General features: G+C 50.5%; 7 protein-coding genes and 3 non-coding genes across 10 annotated transcripts; 2 read left to right on the top strand and 8 right to left on the bottom strand.

The window, feature by feature from the left end:
- Positions 1 to 50: 50 nt before the first annotated feature.
- On the top strand, positions 51 to 1,551 carry BJX67DRAFT_376722 (anaphase promoting complex subunit DOC1; the record flags this gene model as incomplete). The annotated part of the gene is made up of 2 exons (XM_071031939.1): positions 51 to 576; positions 644 to 1,551. 2 exons carry the CDS (start codon positions 51 to 53, stop codon positions 1,549 to 1,551), a joined length of 1,434 nt encoding a protein of 477 aa, XP_070890846.1.
- A 317-nt stretch (positions 1,552 to 1,868) lies between these two features.
- leu2A (3-isopropylmalate dehydrogenase LEU2) lies at positions 1,869 to 3,308 on the bottom strand (the record flags this gene model as incomplete). Its single annotated transcript, XM_071031938.1, has 6 exons — positions 1,869 to 2,104; positions 2,188 to 2,815; positions 2,884 to 2,979; positions 3,046 to 3,114; positions 3,179 to 3,199; positions 3,258 to 3,308. 6 exons carry the CDS (start codon positions 3,306 to 3,308, stop codon positions 1,869 to 1,871), a joined length of 1,101 nt encoding a protein of 366 aa, XP_070890845.1.
- A 702-nt stretch (positions 3,309 to 4,010) lies between these two features.
- Positions 4,011 to 5,073, bottom strand: BJX67DRAFT_376720 (CDP-diacylglycerol--inositol 3-phosphatidyltransferase; the record flags this gene model as incomplete). The annotated part of the gene is made up of 3 exons (XM_071031937.1): positions 4,011 to 4,376; positions 4,435 to 4,811; positions 4,890 to 5,073. 3 exons carry the CDS (start codon positions 5,071 to 5,073, stop codon positions 4,011 to 4,013), a joined length of 927 nt encoding a protein of 308 aa, XP_070890844.1.
- A 1,000-nt stretch (positions 5,074 to 6,073) lies between these two features.
- BJX67DRAFT_340844 (PP2C family serine/threonine-protein phosphatase) lies at positions 6,074 to 8,031 on the bottom strand. Its single transcript, XM_071027828.1, has 2 exons — positions 7,842 to 8,031; positions 6,074 to 7,719 (listed from the first exon to the last, which is right to left on the bottom strand). The coding sequence occupies exons 1-2, from the start codon at positions 7,900 to 7,902 to the stop codon at positions 6,098 to 6,100; spliced, it is 1,683 nt and encodes a 560-aa protein (XP_070890843.1). The 5' UTR covers positions 7,903 to 8,031; the 3' UTR covers positions 6,074 to 6,097.
- A 657-nt stretch (positions 8,032 to 8,688) lies between these two features.
- BJX67DRAFT_t11 lies at positions 8,689 to 8,760 on the bottom strand. Its single transcript has one exon. It is a non-coding gene; the product is annotated as a tRNA-Ala (tRNA).
- A 1,063-nt stretch (positions 8,761 to 9,823) lies between these two features.
- On the top strand, positions 9,824 to 9,895 carry BJX67DRAFT_t19. Its single transcript has one exon. It is a non-coding gene; the product is annotated as a tRNA-Ala (tRNA).
- A 1,060-nt stretch (positions 9,896 to 10,955) lies between these two features.
- BJX67DRAFT_t10 lies at positions 10,956 to 11,027 on the bottom strand. Its single transcript has one exon. It is a non-coding gene; the product is annotated as a tRNA-Ala (tRNA).
- A 901-nt stretch (positions 11,028 to 11,928) lies between these two features.
- On the bottom strand, positions 11,929 to 13,781 carry BJX67DRAFT_90293 (uncharacterized protein). Its single transcript, XM_071035606.1, has 2 exons — positions 13,490 to 13,781; positions 11,929 to 13,272 (listed from the first exon to the last, which is right to left on the bottom strand). Exons 1-2 carry the CDS (start codon positions 13,550 to 13,552, stop codon positions 12,172 to 12,174), a joined length of 1,164 nt encoding a protein of 387 aa, XP_070890842.1. The 5' UTR covers positions 13,553 to 13,781; the 3' UTR covers positions 11,929 to 12,171.
- Positions 13,782 to 13,879: 98 nt separating this feature from the next.
- On the bottom strand, positions 13,880 to 16,576 carry BJX67DRAFT_340836 (putative RNA splicing factor (Pad-1)). Its single transcript, XM_071027827.1, has 5 exons — positions 16,394 to 16,576; positions 15,609 to 16,343; positions 15,236 to 15,544; positions 14,700 to 15,179; positions 13,880 to 14,645 (listed from the first exon to the last, which is right to left on the bottom strand). Exons 2-5 carry the CDS (start codon positions 16,253 to 16,255, stop codon positions 14,387 to 14,389), a joined length of 1,695 nt encoding a protein of 564 aa, XP_070890841.1. The 5' UTR covers positions 16,256 to 16,343; positions 16,394 to 16,576; the 3' UTR covers positions 13,880 to 14,386.
- A 1,077-nt stretch (positions 16,577 to 17,653) lies between these two features.
- BJX67DRAFT_340832 (fatty acid alpha-hydroxylase) lies at positions 17,654 to 19,953 on the bottom strand. The gene is made up of 3 exons (XM_071027826.1): positions 18,887 to 19,953; positions 18,588 to 18,836; positions 17,654 to 18,524 (listed from the first exon to the last, which is right to left on the bottom strand). Exons 1-3 carry the CDS (start codon positions 19,600 to 19,602, stop codon positions 18,371 to 18,373), a joined length of 1,119 nt encoding a protein of 372 aa, XP_070890840.1. The 5' UTR covers positions 19,603 to 19,953; the 3' UTR covers positions 17,654 to 18,370.
- Positions 19,954 to 20,053: the final 100 nt, after the last annotated feature.

Below are 20,053 nucleotides of genomic sequence, written 5' to 3'. Positions count from 1 at the left end.
GCGAACCAGACAAATCTAAACGAAGTATCAATAAATGACCCCTCACCAGCATGCCTCGCCATCTCCTCCGCCGTCACCCCACTGCTCCTCCTCCCGAAACCCCCTCCGACCTTTCACAACCACGTCCCCAGCGTCAACAGCTGAACCACATCCCCGCGCAATCACAATTCCAGACACCTCCGTCTAGAGGAACGTCAATTCCACAACTACTTCCTTCATCTGGACCGATTGAACCCTCAGCCGATGCAGGGGCAGCTCCGGAACCCGTACGTCGCGCTGCGGCTGCGCAAGCGGCGCTCTTCAACTTATTCGGAAGGGGTGTGATGGGTCGGCCGTCGAGAGGTGCAATGGGAGATGCTGGGGATGAGGAGGACGACAGTGACTTAGAGGATGAGGAAAGCGATGGCGATGATGACGGGTTCGGTGCGGAGATCGGGAGAAGGATTGGGATTGATCCGGAGGGAAATGAGGTTGAGCTTTCAGAGGATGATATGGAGGGTGTCGTTGAGGATGAGATTGAAGGAGAGGAAGGTGAGCTTGATGTGGAAGATGAGGATGAATTTATGCAGGATCGAGGTCAGTACAGGGTCCTTGCCATTACCATGTTGCTTATGCACAGGCGACTAAGTATTTTGGGGCTCAGATAAATCACCCTCCCCGCTTCCGAGCGATCTCCGCGAGATCTCCTCGCTTGCGTCCTGGACCGTCTCAACGCATAAACCGGGCTGTGGTGTTGCTGCGCTCCGGAATCCAGACCACACGCAGTACTGGCAGTCTGATGGGCCGCAGCCGCATACCCTTACGTTACACTTCTTTAAACTCGTCGCTGTTGTGAAGATTAGGGTTTACCTTGACTTCAGTTTAGATGAGAGCTACACGCCTACGAAGATGACATTCCTGGCTGGTATGGGCGGGAACGACCTTGTTGAATTTGCGACGTGGGAAGGCGAGGGACCCTGCGGCTGGGTCGATGTACCGCTTGATGCCGTCGGTGGGCAAAATGGTGGATGGGTGCGGAATAGACGCAGGCGTCGACGAGCGCGGAAATCTGTTCGACCCCAGAGTAAGAGAGATAAAGGGAAGGGAAAGTCCGCGGGTGCTATTTTTGCGGATGATTCGTTGATATCGGAATTACGGGACCAGGGAGGTTCCGCGCGGGACCGCGGCCATGGTTATGAGACTGGGACGTACGACGAAGACGACGAGATTGACGACGACGATGATCCTGATGATGACGACGATCCATACGCTGGGAGCGTACTCAAGGCCATGGTCATTCAAATGCGCGTTATGGAGAACCATCAAAACGGAAAGGATACCCATGTGCGCGGATTCCAGGTGTACGCGCGAGACGACGACCGTCGACGTATCGGCAATGCTCCCTCTGCGTCGGCGGATGGTCGAGTCCGCAGACATAGTGCCCGCAAGTCTCTACGCGGTGCGAACGATGATGATGGAATTAACGGACGACGAGGCGTCGGAAACAGTGAACGGGGTAAGATGTCCGCTCTAGAAGAGCCAGATTGGATGGGAGATCCAGTGATTCGGTAACCCATCTCTTCCTGAGTTTCAATTCGTACCGCGTTCTGCACTCTCGGAGTTAGGGTACGGCGCTTCGCTGGTGTTGGTGGACGCATGCTTTACATTGTGGGATCGAAAAAGGGAGGTCTATTCGCGGCGCCCCGGTTTATGATACCCTTTAGTTATTAACTATAGCGACCACGATTCAGGCCGTGCAGGTAATAAATAGTAATCGAAGAAGTGTCTCTTATGTGTGGTGTTCTATTTAGAAAGTTCATATCTCATTCGGCATTCCAACAGCCACAAATTGTCCGCAACTTTTTTTCCTTGGTGCGTCATCATATCATTTATTTCTTCAGAAGCTTCTCCAACTCAGCGGCAATGGCGTCACCGACTTCCCTCGTCGAAGCCTTGCCGCCGATGTCACCTGTGCGCACGCCAGACTCGATGACGTTGCTCACGGCCTGCTGGATAGCGGTAGCCTCCGCAAAGAGAGCGAAAGAGTACTGCATCATAAGACCAACGGAGAGGATAGCAGCAACGGGGTTGACGATGCCCTTTCCAGAGATATCAGGGGCGGAGCCTGCGTCGACATTTAGTATAGCCGCCAAAGGCCGGGTAACACAAAAGGAAGAAGAAGAAGGATCTAGGGAAGTGTATACACACCGTGAATAGGCTCGTATATACCGTTAACCTTGCTCTTTCCATCAGGAATACTGCTCAGACTAGCGCTGGGTAGCAGGCCCAGGGAGCCAGGGATAACGCTAGCCTCGTCGGAGATGATATCACCAAACAAGTTGCTTGTAATAACGATACCGTTAAGCTTACGCGGGTCCTTGACCATGATCATAGCGGCGGAGTCGATAAGCTGGTGCTCGATCTTAAGCTGGGGGAATTCCTTGGCCATAACCTCGGTGACGGTCTTGCGCCACAGACGGCTAGTGGCAAGCACGTTTGCCTTGTCCAAACTCCACACGGGGAGAGGGGGGTCGTGCTGCAGGGCCAGATGGGCACCCAAACGGGTAATACGTTCGATCTCCGCCCGAGAGTACGGTTCCGTGTCCAGGGCGAAACCGCTGCCGTCGTCTTCCTTGCGGTCACCGAAGTAGATACCGCCAGTTAATTCACGGATGATGTTGAAGTCGACGCCGCGGCAGACCTCTGGTCGGAGGGGGGAGCTGTCGACAAGCGAGGGAGCCGCGAAGTTGCATGGCCGGAGGTTGGCGAATGTGCCCATCTCCTTGCGTAGCTTGAGAATTCCCTGCTCGGGACGGACAGGGCCGGTTCCCCATTTCTGGTCAAGAATCAGCCCCAATTATCCCTCTGTCTAGCATACTTTTGAGATTCGTGTCTGTCACATACAGGTCCACCGATAGCACCGAGAAAAACGGCGTCGGCGTTCTTTGCGGCGTTCAGGGCTTCGTCGGTGAGAGGGGAGCCTGTGGCATCAATTGAGCCCTACAGAATATTAAGTTAAGCCATAGGCTACGAAGACGTCGGAAATGACCAGGGGAGATTGCTTACACCTCCAAGCAAGTGATCTTGCAAGTTGAAGGTGATATCATCCCGGCTCTTCTCGATCACACGGAGAACCTAGCGCGGGGAACACGAGGTCAGTCCATTGAGTTGATCCATTATACAATTGTCCATATCCAACCTTGACAGCCTCTGCGGTCACCTAAAGGATCAATCTACGTTAGCTGCCAGCCATAGTAGTTGCCGTAAGCGAATCTCACCTCAGGTCCGCAATGGTCTCCTCCGAAAACGACGATGTTATAGGACGGCATTTTCACAGGGCCCCTTTATGTGGAACGCAATAATAGCAAGAACAAAGAGTTTGAAGCAGTAGAAAGAAGCCAGGCAGTTGGAGCTGCTGTGATGTTTTAAGGCACTCGGCGGGGTGGATTTGCGGTCTTCCCCACGCCGACACCGGAGGACGGTTCCGTACGGCAATCCGATCTCCGCGATTGGGCCGAGTCCGCTCTATACAAATAACAACCAGGCGAGAGAGCCAAAACCATTAAAATAACTAGAGAGTAAAGGGATAAAAAATTATTGACAAAGAGTGAATCAAAGGGGACGGGTGGAAGAGAAGACAGCAAGGGAAAGAAAGAAACAACAATCATGGTCCATCGCTAAATACTCCTCGGTCAACACGCCGTTGGAGACAGACATACATGCCCAATTCCACAATCTCCTCCCAAACGATACATCCAGATATGATCTATGAGTCCTGCACTTCAGCTTCCATTTCCGAGAGACTCGCTGCAAAAGAGCACAAGAAAATAGTAAGTGACTGCCCCGTCACGTCCATCGAAAACGGACCAGGGCAACATAGCCATGCAAAGGTGAAGGCCGTCAAGAAGAATGATGAAGCCCATGGAAATCCAAGAGCCCAAGTTCGGGGCCATCAAAAGGCAGGACAGGTGAAGAGGTGAATTATCCTCAGCGCCTGGCATTCGACGGGAGGCCGACGCCCCGTTTGGACACTAACGCTTCCGAGCATTACGCGCCTTCCGTCGGTTAACTAGATCACCCTCTACAAGCCAGTTGCTTGCCTTGACGAGCTGCACAACATTGACAAACTGTTTGAAAGCCATAACGGGGAAAGACACCGCGGTAATTGCCCATGGCCAGAAGCTATCAATTTTGTTGGCTCGGGCCATTTCCAGAGCTCCAGCACTCCACGGACTAGCAAAAACGCTCGTCGAAGCGGGAGGAGGGGGCGTTCCACCGACAGTGACCCCCTGAGGGGGATGGAGTAGAGAAGGGGAAAGAGTGGGAGAGGAGAAAGAGAGCAGGTACAGGCCAATAAAGAAAAGCTCGTTGAGAGCACAGCAGATGAAAAGCACAGTCTGTTAGAAAGCTGTCAGCAGAAGTACCTCAGAATCAAGATGGGATACACAAACTCACCCTACTGTTGTAATAGAGGTATAAAACCCAGCTTCTCGAAGAATCAATCTTCTTGTGACTCTGGTTGGAGCCTCCCATGCTTAGAGTGGCGTACATATGCATGTAGTGACTGGCCATATCTAGAGCAATCAAAGACTGGAAGACAAGCGCCCATCGCGGCCAGGCAGAGCTCAGAAAAACAAGGAGGCAGGCAGTGGTGCAACGATCAGTCACCATGTCCAGTACTGCGCCGAAGGTGGTGGATTGGTTGAAATATCGCGCGGCATAGCCGTCTAAGGCGTCTAATAGACAGGATACGCTGTAGAGGATCGAGCATGTCCGCGGATGAAGAGGCATGTAGTATAGGGAGGCAATCGCCAAGACAACTCTGACATAGCCTATTTAACGGCCCTATGTTAGCTAGGGTTCAATGCTGTAAAAAAGCGGCCAACCAGCAGTAAAATTGAGTGTCTCACCAATGATATTAGGCGCAAATAAGTAGACATTCTCCCTCACCCCATCATCATCTATTTCCGGTGTTGCCGATGGCCTGCTTTGTTTCGGTGACCTCCGCGCCGTGCCGTTACTTGGAGACGAGACGTCGCTTCCCTCGGGGTCCGCGGCCAGTGCGGCCTTCTGTCTACGAGTTCGGGCACTCATAGTTCAGAAAAGCGAGGCTGACAAATGCTACCGCAGGTCTATATAATTGCCGCGGAGACCGGGCGAAATTTGAAGGCGTACAATGCGACGGCGAACAGTTGGTGGAAAAGGGGAGAAAACCTCTTATCCGAAGGATTTCCACCGACGACCGATCGTGCGACTTCGAGCACAAGACGTTTGGCTCGGATAGAATGGATACAGGGCGAAGAACTAGGGCAAGAGTTGCGCGTTAGTCGGTTCCAATTGAATTCTTGGGGTAGCCCAGCAGGGAACAGGGGCACGTTGTTCGTTCGCAGATCAGCTTGGGGAGCTTCCCCAGTACATACCTTGGACCGCCCACGGCACGCGTTCGCCCGATAAGGAGCAGAGCCACGGAGATGGTGGGGAGGGAGAGGAAAAGTATCGATTAAGTACGTGGAATGAGAATTTTGTCCGGTGATAAAGAACTTTGGGGCTGCTTGGAAGAAGTTGAGCGAGTCGTTTCGGAGTCAGCAGAGCCCTGGAGGATCGTCTCTTCCTGAAATTCGTCGGACGATAAGGTCGATAAGCCCGCAGACGACTCAGCCACTAACAGTTCCAGCAAAATGGGAAGGATTCGCTTCCACGAACTTCCTCGAAGAGAAAAGGGGAGGGGGAGATGAAAAAGCCATGGGCAGGAAATTTTAGGAAGCAGGGGAAGCAATTCACAGGGACGTCACCAGCTCACCCAAACAGGCTGAGAAGCTGAGGGGGCAATCAAACTCCGAAGCAAAAAGCAAAGAGCCGATCACAACGTGTTAAATCCAGCCTTCCTCCTGCTTTACGGAGGACAAGATTCTTCTTGCATCGTGTCTCCTCATTGATGTCCTGGTGCCTTTTCGGATAGAACTAACCCCCACACAATATCCGCGTATCGGCAAGGAACTTGGGCACAAGGTTGAGGTTATTTATTTTCGGTGCAACTGTACATACAATTCAGAACATAAAAGGAACGTAGCGAGGACTAATGGAGACAATCGCTCGTTAAATATATACAAAGTTCATGTCATCTCCGTGACCTGCGCGGATCAGTCGCCTCTTGTCGGCGCCATTCGCGAGATTCTTTTGTTCCCAGGCTCCCTAACCCCCCTTCCAATCGTCTTTCCCAACCACCGAGTCGCACGACGAGACAGGTAGAATTATCCCCAGATCTAGTTACTTCCGTGGCGAAGTTAACCACAGTTCGAGCCCCTTCGTCGGGGGTCTTTGCTTCTTTGATGATATCGACGACTTCTTGATCATTGAGCGCCTCCGTGATACCGTCCGATATAAGGACCAGAAACGAGTATTCAGCTGGGGCCATCTCGAGTCGACGTAGCTCAGGCTCAGCTGATACTCCAATTCGTTTGGATTGCACATCACCAAATGCACGCGTGTTAGCCAGCCCACTAATACGCTCCTCACCAAAGGAGTCAGTGACGAACGTAGCCGCATATCGCCGTAACCGGTTGGCTTCAATTGGCGACGAAGGATGATGGTTAGAGGTAAGTGGGATAGCCTCGCCAGTCGCCGTCGAGCATAGTAGGACCCTGGTATCACCAACATGCGACACCAACAAGCTAGACGGGCTCGACGGGTGCCAGAAAGGTGAAGGCGTCGGGGTAGAGATAAGTACAACGCTCGCCGTGCTTCCCCCCTTGAAGCGTCTTAAGCCAGCAATGCTCTGAGAGCGGTGTGGTCCATACAGAATATCATCTTGGTACATCGGATGGCAAATATTGGCCAGGTCATCATCTTCCCTCGCAGCCTGAGCAGAAACGAAGTCCAAGTCTGCACGTAGAAAGGCATACTCGAGGGTCTCCTCGATGGTGACGCCACTATTATCGCCCGACACTACCTTTGCCTCTCCCTCTGGATGCTTTTTGGGAAGATGTGAGAAGTGGGGCGGAATAAATCTCTTGAAATATCCTCCGACGAGGCTCCGCCAGCTTTGCACCAGGCTCTTCTCTAATTTTTGGACTCGCGACTCGTTCCCACCTTGTCGTATTGGTAAATCGCCCGACGTCGAATTGGACCCTTCCTTAGAGGAAGAGTCTTCCCCGGCTTTTTTCAAACTTGACTGTATTTCAAACTCGGCGGCAGTATCCTGGATGTACTCGTGCAAGGTATCCTTCAGGAAGGTACTACATTCTGTTCCCCCGTGTCCGTCAAAGATACCAAAGTAAAACACCTGCGGATCGCCGCTGGAACTGTCTGCACCTCTATTTTCCCGAGGCGCGGAGAAGTCTCGGCCTTTAATCGTCAAAGATGAAGGGGGTCGCTTCGCAAAAGCGGGAATGTCAATCACCCCGGCTTGATATGTGTCTTCATTGGCAGGGCGAGTCCCGCGGGAAGTTGTAGCCCCGAAATGGTGTTTTGCGCTGCGTAGTGGAATTCGAACTACTGTCGTCTCCCGGTCGACGAGTGCCTGGAATGAGGTTGGAGGGTGTGATGACTCTCCCGTATGAGGGACTGACGCTGAACGAGGGAGTTTATGGAAAGACGTGAGCGGACCACGGGGATCCGGATGGAGGGAGGATGAAGGAAGATGTGTAACAAAGTAATCGTGGAATTCGCGTCTTTTAGGCCCTGCTGCATATGGTTCTTGTGTATTTGAATGAAGGCGACGCTTGCAGAGAGAAATATAACCTATTCATGAGCTTTGCGGTGAGTAGAGGCTCCTTTTAGAAATCTCTCTCCTTCCAGATGGTTTCATCTTGTCGTAATCTCCATTGAACATCGGAGATAAGAAAGGGGATGGGGAAACCTACTGTAACTGTGCACCAGGGTCCAGACCTGGACAGTGACTCTCTTCGACAGAGCCAAAGTCATGAAGGTCGCGACATCGATGCTCGAGGAATTGTGAGAACAAAGGAAATGTTGCAATGAATTGGGGGAACTGAAAGGGAATCCCAACCTGAATGTCGCGGGGGCTGATCGAACAACGTTTTCTGCGGGAGCGGAGAATGCAACGGAGAAACTCCCAGCAATTTGTGGTTCCTCTTCTTATCAGCTCCTCCGCAAGCTGGCTTGGTTAACATGTTTCCCGACCGAGTTGACCACCCGGGCGAGCCGATCAACCCTGTATTCCATATTAAATGGCCATTTTTAAGAGTTGAATATCTCAACAATCACGATAAATATAGTTAGGTATATATACCCTAAAACTAATAAAATATCTATTTTATAACCCACAAGCATTTATATTATCCTAATTATATTTAAATAATCAAAAATACCAAAAATACAGGTGTAATTTATATTACCCTTGTAAGTATAAGAATAGGTAAGTTACAACCCCTATATATCTAATGGCCATTTAATATGGGATATCAAGGTGATCGGCTCGCCCGGGTGGTCAACTCGGTCGGGAAAGACGTTAAATCAACGCTGTGATGTTCTGGCTGTTGGCATTCGAGTTATTGCTCGCAGATGAGAACGGGTTGTCTCGCAATCGCAACCAAAGAAAGCCAACAGGAGGACCAGAAATGGTGTAAACTGGCACGTCCCAACACCAGCCAAAAATTACGTCATTGCTGGAGGAGTTCAGCTACCCGCCAAAAAGAAAGTCCGCAGAAACTGGTACGTGATTCAAACAAGCATCAAGGATCCAAAAAGTGGAGCAGCTGGGAATCGAACCCAGGACCTCTCCCATGCTAAGGGAACATTATACCACTAAACCACAGCCCCAATTGCTGGGTTAATGAAAATATTTTAAAAATAATAGTCAGAACTGGCCGTCACGAGGGGACCAGGCAAGTGTGACGACAAGCCATTGTTGGTAACATCAGACATGACCTCGACTCCTGTCCACTGGGGCACCCTCAACATTCCCGCGCTTTCCAGTGTCAAGCATGTCGGCGTTACTTTATCCGTGAACCTTGAGAGCCCTGGAGATCGCTTTCGACAACTGGACAGCCTCACACTCTTCGGTTTTTCCCGTTCATATCACCGAACCCCGTTCGACGGCATGATGATCGGCAAATACAGCCACATGTTCAGCCGTGACAGCCTTCAGCGCTAAACACTCGGCCTTCCATTTTATGTTGCTTCACGCATTCTCACAGGATTCTTTTACGACCACAGATCTCTGGTCTCTAAGCTGTCCCCAGAGAGAAGGGGCCGGCTGAGACCCAATACAGTCGAGCCCTTCGAAGCACCCATCTACTCATATTGCATATTGAGACACATGGAATAGCTTCCATTCCCCTTGTGAGCGCCAAATCCGCGACCAGGTTCTTGATCTTTCCAGCCTAACCCAGTCCGCAGACCCCTTTATCTTGCTCCGATAGCGGATGGTCGCTGTGCGCCTTCCTTCTTGGCCGTGATTCAATTGACAGTTGTCTCTGAGCCCAGAAAAGCAGTCTCTTGATACCGTAAATACTTGCTTGGAATGGCATGAAGGGATTTGCACGCCGAGAGCACGATTTATCGCGACGTGTCTCTCAGTAGACGCGTACTACCGGGAGCGTTGGAAGCCACGACGCTCTGGGCGAGCGATGCCACATATCGAGTGTTTTCACGGCGCATGGGTAGTACCGGGATCACCCACCAAGGTCTATAAGCTCCCCCGAACACAAAAAGTGGCAAGATGCTCCCCACGCTCCATATGTCATCTATACCATCCCCCGCGTCACATTGAGCTCCATCAGACCCCGTTTTCATGGCCCCCAATCGTCGCATAGGTGGCATCGCTCCTTCGAGCTCCTTTCCCACCTGATGTAACGTGCTCTTTGACGGGGTGTCAGAAATTGGGGCTGTGGTTTAGTGGTATAATGTTCCCTTAGCATGGGAGAGGTCCTGGGTTCGATTCCCAGCTGCTCCACTTTTTTTTTTTGTTGATTTTCCCTCGCATCTTTTTTATCTTTTTCATATGGTTATGGAGTGACTTTCCTCTTGATCGCTTTGCTGAAGGCCCCTGATTCGCCTGCGTCTAAGGCCCAGTTTCCGTGGCCCTATGGCCGGAAGAAGATGCTAGTATTTCGAGACAACCGGCTCATAATTTAGTCAACAAATGGCCTTGTGCGTTGCGTGACTTCACTACGACTACTGATATTTGATGTGACATGAGATACTATGGGGATTGCGTTCGCTCCATATGAGGATTTGCTTTTCGTGAGCACCAGGTTCGTCTTTGGTCTCCATGACCATAAGCTTTCTGTAAGAAGACGTGAGCACATCCCCAATGGGGAGGGCGGCGGCATCTGAGTGGGAATAATTAATCTCAACCATGTGGTAACCGGAAATAGTTTACCGGGATGCTAACGTTTAGCTTTTGTTCTGGTTGCCAGACAAACTCTAGCAGAAGTTTCGAGGTTAGCTTACAGTTTTTCGCGTGGTATATGTTACCATGGGCCATTCTATTCCAGATCGTTTAGCCATCCATGGAACTATACTGGGAGGATCTGCAAGTGATGGACGATATGCAACGCCGTGGCGCAATACTGTAGCCTGTGACAAACCTGTGACTAATTTGGATATGTCTAGCGTTAGAAGACTTTTAGGCATAAGATCCTAGTACTGTAACCTATGTTGGTTGTTCGCCCGGGCGGGCCCACCTACTTGCTATTTCGAGCAGGGTTTGTAGCTCCTTTTGAGTCATAGTCACGGGTTTGCCCTCCTTGTCTGGAAGTGGCAGCCATGAAGGGTAACAGCAGGATATGAAAGTTTCATGGGCGAAGCTTTATGTGCATTCGTATCAACTACGTCATCTGTTTTCCCGAAGTTTAGGGCATGTTTCGAAGTTTTCTATGCAACAGGATAGCATAGCTGCAGTAGTTGAGAAGTGAGCTCGCGGCGTGAAAAATAGAGCCTGCCTTCTCGTCAATAGAGCAAAGACATCAAGCTCTCCCAAGTTCAATGGATGGGTAATGGGAGCAAAAAGTTGGAGCAGCTGGGAATCGAACCCAGGACCTCTCCCATGCTAAGGGAACATTATACCACTAAACCACAGCCCCATAGGATAAGAACGGGATGGGCTGTAGTGCGTTATGGACTGGGCCAGACGAAAGAGCCCTTCTGGACTAATCGGGGCTAGTTGTCTTGTCAGCTCAACTTCATGAAGAGGAGATGAACGGTGGTATTTCACAATTTTGTTCAAGAAAAGAAGCGTGGTCTCTAGTTGGCATGGCCCAACTGACGGCCCGGTATATTAGCCTCGACGCGGTATGACAACCATGGTCTTGTATCTTCGCGATTGATGATATGGATCGCCCTATGAATGATCGTTGGCAGTTGAATTGTTCGCCTCACAACAGACTCGATTTTCATTTTCTACCTTACATGTCCATACCCACTGAACCTCGTTGACGAGAGAGCGACCACTCTAACTCCACAACAGACCTGAGACATAGCAGCATTATTGAAAACGAACAACAGAAATGCAAACCGAACCGAGGACGAAGTCTAGGCAAGACGAGATATCAAATCAACTTCTTCCCACTTTCCTCACGACCATACATCAGATAAACGCCCCTTCTCCTTTTTTTTTCGCCCCCCTTTTTCTGACGAAGTTTTCACCTTTTTTACTTTCCAGTGTTTTGCTTCTTCACCCGAGTGTCTGATGCACAAGCGCAAACCTAGCATGGAATGGAACGAAAAGCCTTAGTCGAAATGCTCAAGGCGCCTGCTTCTTCGGCACCTTCAATAGCACATGGCTCAAATACATCAAATTTACCTCTCCAGGAGATTGGGAGTTATTCCGAATCCGCACGATAGGTGTAATTCCCAGCCGCACGCGAATATCTCCATTCTTCAAGATATGTGGGTCTCCGTGGATATATGGGTCGCGGCTGATCATTGTTGACGGATCAAATGGCTCCCCGGACTCGGGGTAATCGAATTTGTACTCCAGAGGCACGGAGTACATGTCGGTAGCGAGGGACTGGGCGTCGGTTACGATTTGATTAAGGTCCGTCCACATCTTGCCGTTTTGACTGTATGGGTCATGGCTGAGAGGGCCGACGAGCTTCCAGAGTTTCTGGAGGTGGTTTTGGATTTTTCGTTGAGAGAATTCGGCGAATCCGGGTTTTTTGGAGAGGGTCCTTGTTTGGGTAGTTATTGCTGTGAGCATGAGGTGGCGGACGCTGGCTGGGACGTCTGTCATTGAATAAATCGGTAAGTGAGGATCAGAAATGGGGAAGAGGACTTACGAGAATTTAACTGTTCCTCAATCTGACCAATCTCAAGATCAGCGGAAGGATCGAAACCTTTGACCACGGCGATTGTCAGAACATTATTGACGAGATAGTAATTGATTGCTTTCGCAACGAAGAATCCTCGAGTCGTCGCGTTTCCTATGAGCACAGACGCCTGTGAACGGCTCGAGATAGCCATGAGAAATTCCTTCACCTGACCATCCAGGTGACTATCCATGAAGATATTGGGAAAGCTCGCATGTGCTTGGCCGAATATCTCTGCCAATCGCATCAATCCCAAAAATCGTGTCGAGAAATCCGCCATCTCCTTGCGATAGTCATTGTCTGGGACCGACAAGGTTGAAGAGCCGTGGTCGGCGCCGTTCGAGACTGCAATGGCCATGGGACCAAATACATCTTGCGTTCTTCCTAGGCTTGGGGGAACAACGGCGTTGTAGGCTTGAACCGAAACCCCGTAGGGGATCTCAAACTTGGGTGGCGGCTGATCAAAGACAGTGCTATACTGAGATGTAGATCCGAATGAAGTCACGGACTGGGGAGTTTGAGTTTCAAACGGCGAAGGAGCCTGATGCATCACGTTTACTTCACCTCCAACACTCGCACCACCCGCGCCGGGAATACCTGAAGCATTACGACCAGAAACTGGATATTGTTGCACATGAGGATGGTGATGATTAGGTGTCATCGGAAACTGCTGCTGCTGGCTCTTTCGCAGAACCCTCCGGTCTGAGATCGTCTTGCTCTGGGTACTGATTGTGATCTTCTGCTTGCTGACGAGCTCCTCCAACGCAGTGACTTTCTCATGCAGGCTATTGATCACCTCGGTGTCGCGGTTGATGCGCTGACGGGAGTCTTCGAGCTCTCGGCGTAGGTATTCCATTTCTTTCTTTGCTGACGAGGAGAGAGATGAGAAAGGCGCTTCGGGCTTGTACTTGCTCTCGTACCCGGCCTCTTCGAAATGGATACTGGGTCCTGGACCACCGGTATCAGAGCTCGCGGAAGTGTTCGATGCCATGTCCAGTGAAGGAAGGTGGCTCGTCGACAACTAGCAGACTAGGTGGTTAGCCGCGAACAGATGAAGGGAAAGCAGTCGATCCGTCCTTCATATAGGTAGAGCTCCAGAGGCGCGAGTGAGCCTCAGAGGAACGCCAACACGGTAGAGGTACTCTCCAGATACGTGTGAGTGGCAGCGAACAGTCCACGAGAAGAAAGGGAAAATGAATATGAAAGAGGGCAGTGGAAGAAGAGTAGAATCCTCATACCTGGCTTGTATGTGAAAAGCTCGGCATCATGTTGTTCTTTTCCCCAAGATACTCTGCACACATTCCCTGAATACTTTCAAATAGTAGTCTGTAGTAAAGTTAATATCTTTTTTGGCTTTCTAGGCCTGATGTGCTGACGTTCTAGACTTAGTTTATACCTTTTCTCTTGCTTTTATTATCTGTTAGTGAAGACTCTTCACACAGTGTCGCCAAGTACGAGAGACATGCGGGCAAGGTGACTGAAAAAGGATAACACGGTGAATGGGTCAAGTTATTGGGGTGGCTAGCAAACATGAGGCCTTATCAATGTCTGTCTTAGTTCTCTTCAGGGCTCAAGCAAGAGCTTAGCATTGTTGAGGGCTTATCCAGCGCGTTCAAGTCTAGATCAGCCTCGGAATCCTCAGTGACTCTAAAACCCTTTCGTACTCTCTGAGTGGGAAGCTGACCACAGCGCACGAGGGTGATCTAAATTTATGTTGTCCAGGGGTTCCTACGGAAATGGGGATACAATGAATCGAATCGAAACCTTGGGTTTATGATATAGTCTCCTAGAAACAAACATTGCTCGATGAAAACAGCAAATTCGTTTTGCGCTAAAACAAATGGGCAGAGTCCTATAAAAATATCATTGCGAATCATGCCTTTCGGCCTTCAGAGAAACCGGGAGGAGCAAGACGTCGAGAAAGACAAGCACCTACCAGGGGTAGTGTCATACACGACCAGGCACAATGCCGAACCACGAAGGGTTGAAATACGTCCAGCAGAATTGTGGTCTGGAGGTCCTGCGGTCCACAATCCGCACCTGGCAAACAGAATATTAGATAAGATACCTACAATTCACGGGTTGCCTCTGGTAGGTGGTTTGAACGGGATGGTATAACGATGTTCACAAGGTGATTAGATGGCCTTGGTTCGGGAAAACAAACTGCTGTAAACGGCGTCGACGACTGGCTGCGCTGTGATCTGTCGACCACCAAAGAACCGTCCGTTGAGGCCCTTTATGGCGTTCTCTCCGCCCTGGACGCGGTCAAACTTCAGGTATATGTCGCCCTGGGAATTGGGATCTAGTGCAATGTGAACAACATGGCCATATTTTTCTTCGCACTCAGCGCGGACGTCATCCTCCAATTCCTTGATCCAAGCTTCACCCTCTTCCCTGTGTACTCCGTTAGAAATGGACGTCGTTGCAAGCTTGTAGGGGAGGACGAACTCAGTGGGGTCAAACATGTTGCGGAGCATAACACATCGGCTCGCCATGTTGACATTTACAGGTAGCGGCTTAGGTTCAGTTTTCGGCAGTAGTATCTTCTGCTGCTTGTCGTCCGCAGAAGGCTCAGCAGGTTCATCTGTTCTTGCAAGCTTCCTCATCAATGCGTCTCTACTGAAGTTGTTGAAATTCACACCGGCAACGTCTGTGTCATCTAAAGCACTGGCACCTGTGCCCTTCTCGGAGTCACGGCCTCCTGCGCGGTCAAAATTGCTGGTGCCTCCAGCTTGGACACCACGCCCACCGGAACCTGAGAACATAGAGCCCTGGAAATTATGTTGGTTTGCACCTTGGCTCTGTGTGCGCTGAGTGTTCTCAGGGGTGAACTTATCGTTGCCAAGGCCAACGCGGATGGCTCGACCACCGAGGTCATAGCCATTCATTTTTTCCAATGCATCCCGAGCTTGGTTTGGGTCACGGAACCTGTGTAGAGACAATGTTAGTGATATGAACAGAATGGCTGAAACAGGAAGTCTTACTGCACAAAGCCATAACCTCTACTCCTACCGGTCTCATCCTTCTGAAGTTGAACAAACTCGAGTTCGCCAAATGGCTCAAAGACACTCTGGAGGTCATTTTCATCGATACTGAAATGGATGTTACCCACATACAACCTATGAAAGGGAGCAGCGTGTTTATTGCCAGCATTGGCTTCAGAGTTGCGGGCTTGGCGGTTCTTTTCGGCTTCGGTTAACTGCGCGATGATAGGAATTCCTAGAAGTTTCTGTCCTGTAAGCTGGATAGCAGGCGCAACGGAACTCTCGTCCTTGAATTCGACGTAACCGACACTAGAACGGGTTGTTTAGCATCCAGAAACAAGAAGCCACCTGCAAAAAGAGGAAGTAAACTCACCCCTTGGACCTTCCACTAACACGATCCTTGACGATTTGAGCCTCCTTGACTGGCCCAATCTTCTCGAAGAAAGCAATCAACTCCTTCGTTCTCAGCCGCGCGGCTAGTTGCTGCACAAAAATGGTGCGCCTATCACGTTCATCTTCGGTAAGTTCCGGGGTTTTCTCACGGCTTCTCGAGCGACTGCGTTTACGTGTGTCGCGTTCACGACGAGAACGTTTGTCCTCGTCCCGCTCATCCCGACGCGAACGGCCCGAAGGACGGTAATATCGCTCGTCGTAGGGAGATCGCGATCGAGTGCGGGCTCGTCCACCACCACGGTAGTAATCCCCATTCGAGCGGTAGTCATCGCTGTTGCGGTCACGACGAGCGCGACGGCGGTCGCTATCGCGGCTCCTACTCCTCTTTCTACTTCTATGGCTTCCGTTAGCACTGCCATGTTCGCTTCTCGGGCTCTTCATGTCATCATCTCCATCGGCGTCTCTTGAGCGGCGTCTGTCGCGGCTGCGATCGCGGCGCTTGCGATCTCTCTCGCGGGAGCGGTCGCGCTCGTCACGCCGGTCGCCATTTTCGGTCTTGGTGCGCTCGTCTTGAGGGGCGGGAGCGGCAGTTGACTCGAGAAGAGCTTCAACGTCGAGACCTGACATATTGTTCTATAGGCTGAGAATTCTCCTTATTGAATGAAATGACGATATTGAAGGGGTTGTAGAGATCGGTGGAAAAGGATTGAGATCACTTTGGCTTCGTTAGAGCGCGAAGGCGAATCAGGCTTGTCTTGAGCGAACCCTTCTTTCAAACCTGGATTCTCGCAGAACTCCACTAGTTGATATGGGAGTCTACAAAAAAGCAAGATCGGTAAGCGAGTGTCCGTCTTAATCTGTGGTGAAATAATGATAGGCTTCCAAATTTCCTGGTGTTCTTATTGGCGTGGCAGATGAGGTTGAAGTGAGAAACGGGGCAAAATGGGCTGGCGAAGTGCGATGAAGAGTCGAGTCATGTGCGACTTGGCATTTCCATGAACCAGACTATATAGACTAGACTCCATTAGGTATAGTCTTCTGTTTCAAAAAAGCCGTGCACGTGCAGTTTGGCATCCCGAAGGTCTCCTCCATGCTGAGAAGGTCCTGGATTCCTCGACATTACAGACTCCTCTGTGAGATTTTTCGGTCCCACTGCAGTCATTATTTTGTCTCAGCCTTTGAGAAAAGTGAGCTGAGCTGTAATACAACAGTAGGCGAAGCTACCTCGTAGGGGTGAAAGGTCGTTCAGCAAGTGTTTATCTCTCCAACAAGTCGTAACCCAGTGGTTTCCGGTTTTCGACATATGGCCTGACAACCTTCCTTGGAACTTGAAGGCTTCTCATGTTTTTCGACGTGCTCTTTCCGCCATGTAAACCTCTGCCCCCCCATTGGCCACGCCCACGAATTTAACCACTGCATCGAGGTCCGCTTACCTTGCCTCTTCAATAAGATACTGTCCAATTCCTTCAACACCAACAGCCCTAAACCTGGCCTTGTTTCACCCAATTCCTCCAGAGCTCAGACACCTTTAACATCCTTCCTAGCTCCATTCCCCCTCTCAGCTGAGATCACCAGGGTAGGCAATCCACTTTCCTCCTGATCCCTCTTCGGTAGATGATAGTCATTAGTGACCTTCCCCCCCATGATCCTCACAAGTATTCCGGATAGCGCCTCACTATCAAACGCCGGAGTGTGGACCTGGGCTGCGTTATCAGATTATAATTTCCGAATAACCCCCTTTATTCTCTCTCCTCCCGCGCTCCAATAAAGTGCAACACCGTTTCCTGCCCTCATAAGCTACTATCATCTCAACCGCTAAATCACGTCTGCCGGGAACGGGCAGTGGAATGTTTATAGAATACATTGACGACTCTTTTGAGAGCTGGCGGGGGAGAAATGCCAATTTCTTTCTAGTGTTGTCTGTGGCGGAGGCGCTGATGCCTTCTCCAGGGATCTAGAGCTCATTTGAGGGCATTCTCGAGATTGGAGGGTTGGGGGGGGGGGGGGGGTATTATCCAGGCGTATAACGGTACATCGGAGATGTATAGAACGTACGTATTCGGAGGTATACAGATGTAGGTGAGTATTAACTATGTCTTATTCACCAAAACGACGCCGTCCTACAGCAGTATTAATGATTGATTTACCGTGCATCGACATACAGCTAATACGGAGACTTGGGAGGATGGGAACGATAAACATCTGGGTTCTAGGGCTGGGTGTTTCATTGCCGTTTATCATGTTCGGATGGGCCAAGATTCCGACGGGGTACACTCGTCGCCACTCGCACCACTATTATAAGTGTCTGGTACCGGCAGGCGCCAACCTCTCAGTTCAAGGCCGCACAATCATGGCCTTTCTGTAATTGCCGAGGGTCATCCCATGCCCCAGCAGGGCAACATTAATGCCTCCCTAACGGGGACGAACAGGAATCTTTTCTGACCCAAGGAAAATAGAAAATCATAGCTTAGCAATATATACAGTCTCGTATCCTAACACAAATAATTGGTTGCTAGCTTGTATTAGTGAATCATATACCGTCGTAGGAACTATAGAATGGGGATTGGTCGGAAGGGGGGAACGAGCCCTTCAACCAAGAGGCAATTAGCTATACAAATATGAGAGTGGAGCGTTCCCACTCGAACTGCGAGATTAATAAAATGACTATCATGCACCCAGCCGCAGCATTATCTGGTAAGTGATATATTGAGACTCTGGGGCAGGAACCAGACAAGACACATTTTACTGGGCCTTCAGAACCTTGGGAGGAGGGAGTTCGAGCTCAGTACCAAACACCCAGTCCCAAAAACGGCTAGTCACACCGAAACCGTTGTCAAAATCGGCAAAGTGATGCTGAAGGTGGTACTTCTTGAGCTGCTTGTAGTAGAAAGGAAGGCTGAGATGGGGTTGAGTGTTAGCTAGCGGTTGGAGTTGGTCATAGTCTTTGGGTTTCACTCACTTGCGGTGGTGGAGGAAATAGTGTGTTAAGTCATAGCAGACATATCCAAAAACGCCGCCACAGTACGCGAGCACAGCAGCATACCAGTTATAATAGAAAACAGAGTGCGCAAGCTTCCAGAACGGCGTGGCAAGAACAACAAATAGCGCTGGCGGCATTACAAGTCGGTACTTGTCCATTGGTAAGTAGTGGTGGATTCCATGGAGGAGGAAATGGAGAGTTATGCCGGCTCGGTTGTCGGGAAGGAACCTGAAGGATGTCAGCACTATGATAGTAATATGGGAGAATGGTTAACGTACTTATCAATATGAAAGAGGAACCTGTGCATGGCATATTCAATCAAGCTCCAGAAGAAGAACCCAAAGATCCAATAACCGACGGCGGCGAGAGGATTTCCCAACCCAGAAAACCCGAGGCAGGTGCCAAAGATGACGGGAGGAACCCACACGATTGGGACAACGTACCAGGCGGTTTTACTCAATGGCTCGAGGAAGTTGCCGAAGAGGGGAGCAGACTCGCCTCCCTTGTAGTGACGGGGTCGATGGACCTGCTCAAGGTAGAACTCCTTGCTGAACCCGCTGTTCCATAATTGCATAAGGAGGGGTTTGTTGAGGTCCAGGAATTTGTGCGTTTGATAATCCCTGTTGTAGTCCGTGTCGACAGACAGGTCTTCTTCAGTGGACATTCCAGTACCCGCGTATACCGGCCGGGGCACTCCATTTGCCAACGAACCGTTCACCGACTTTGTGCTCGATTCGGAACTGATAAATCCCACAAGATGCTCCTCCAGAATCTCGTAGGCCGATTCGGAATGGTCATGCGACATTGAATCCCGCAGAATCTCCGCCACGTCTTTTCCGGCGTGATCAAGAATCAAGTCACCGCCACCTGGGTGGTCCTCGACAAATGGGGTTATGTCGTAGACCTTCGAACCTATGGTCACATAGCAGGATTCGGCGGTATTGTGCGACTCAACCTCTTCTGGGGTGAATGTCGGCAGATTTCTTGCAGGCATGATTGTTGTAGAGAGCCGCGAGCGGTTGGCGAGCTGAGAGAGATGTGATTATTGGGGAAGCAGCGAGTAAACGGGTCTTGGGAAATCGCTTCACAGTCCGTAGTTGGTGGTGGTGGTGAGCGGGCAAGAAAAGGGTTGATGTTGAGAGAGTGGCGTGAGAATACCGGGTACAGGACCTCCGAGGAAACAGTACCGATGTGCTGCAGAAATGCACACAGATGGATCGCGGTCGTGCTGTTCAAAAAGTACTAAAGGAGATAGATCTAGGCAGGTGGGCGCCGTAAAACTTCGACTCCCGCTCAAGATTTATCGCCAGCATGCAGAGACAAGAACGTTTATGGACTTCGGGCTTGACGAGAGGTTGAAGTCTGCGGAGCGGATCAGGAGCGAAGAATTGTTTCCAGAGAGAGAGCTAAACCTTTTTGGGATAGCCCCTAAGAACCCCAGCCTG

This window comes from Aspergillus lucknowensis (genome assembly GCF_044049455.1).
Source record: "Aspergillus lucknowensis strain CBS 449.75 chromosome Unknown BJX67scaffold_2, whole genome shotgun sequence".
In the NCBI taxonomy this organism is placed as follows: Eukaryota; Fungi; Ascomycota; class Eurotiomycetes; order Eurotiales; family Aspergillaceae; genus Aspergillus; species Aspergillus lucknowensis.
The sequence above is the reverse complement of the archived record's forward strand: the minus strand, read 5'-3'. Positions and strand labels throughout refer to the sequence as shown.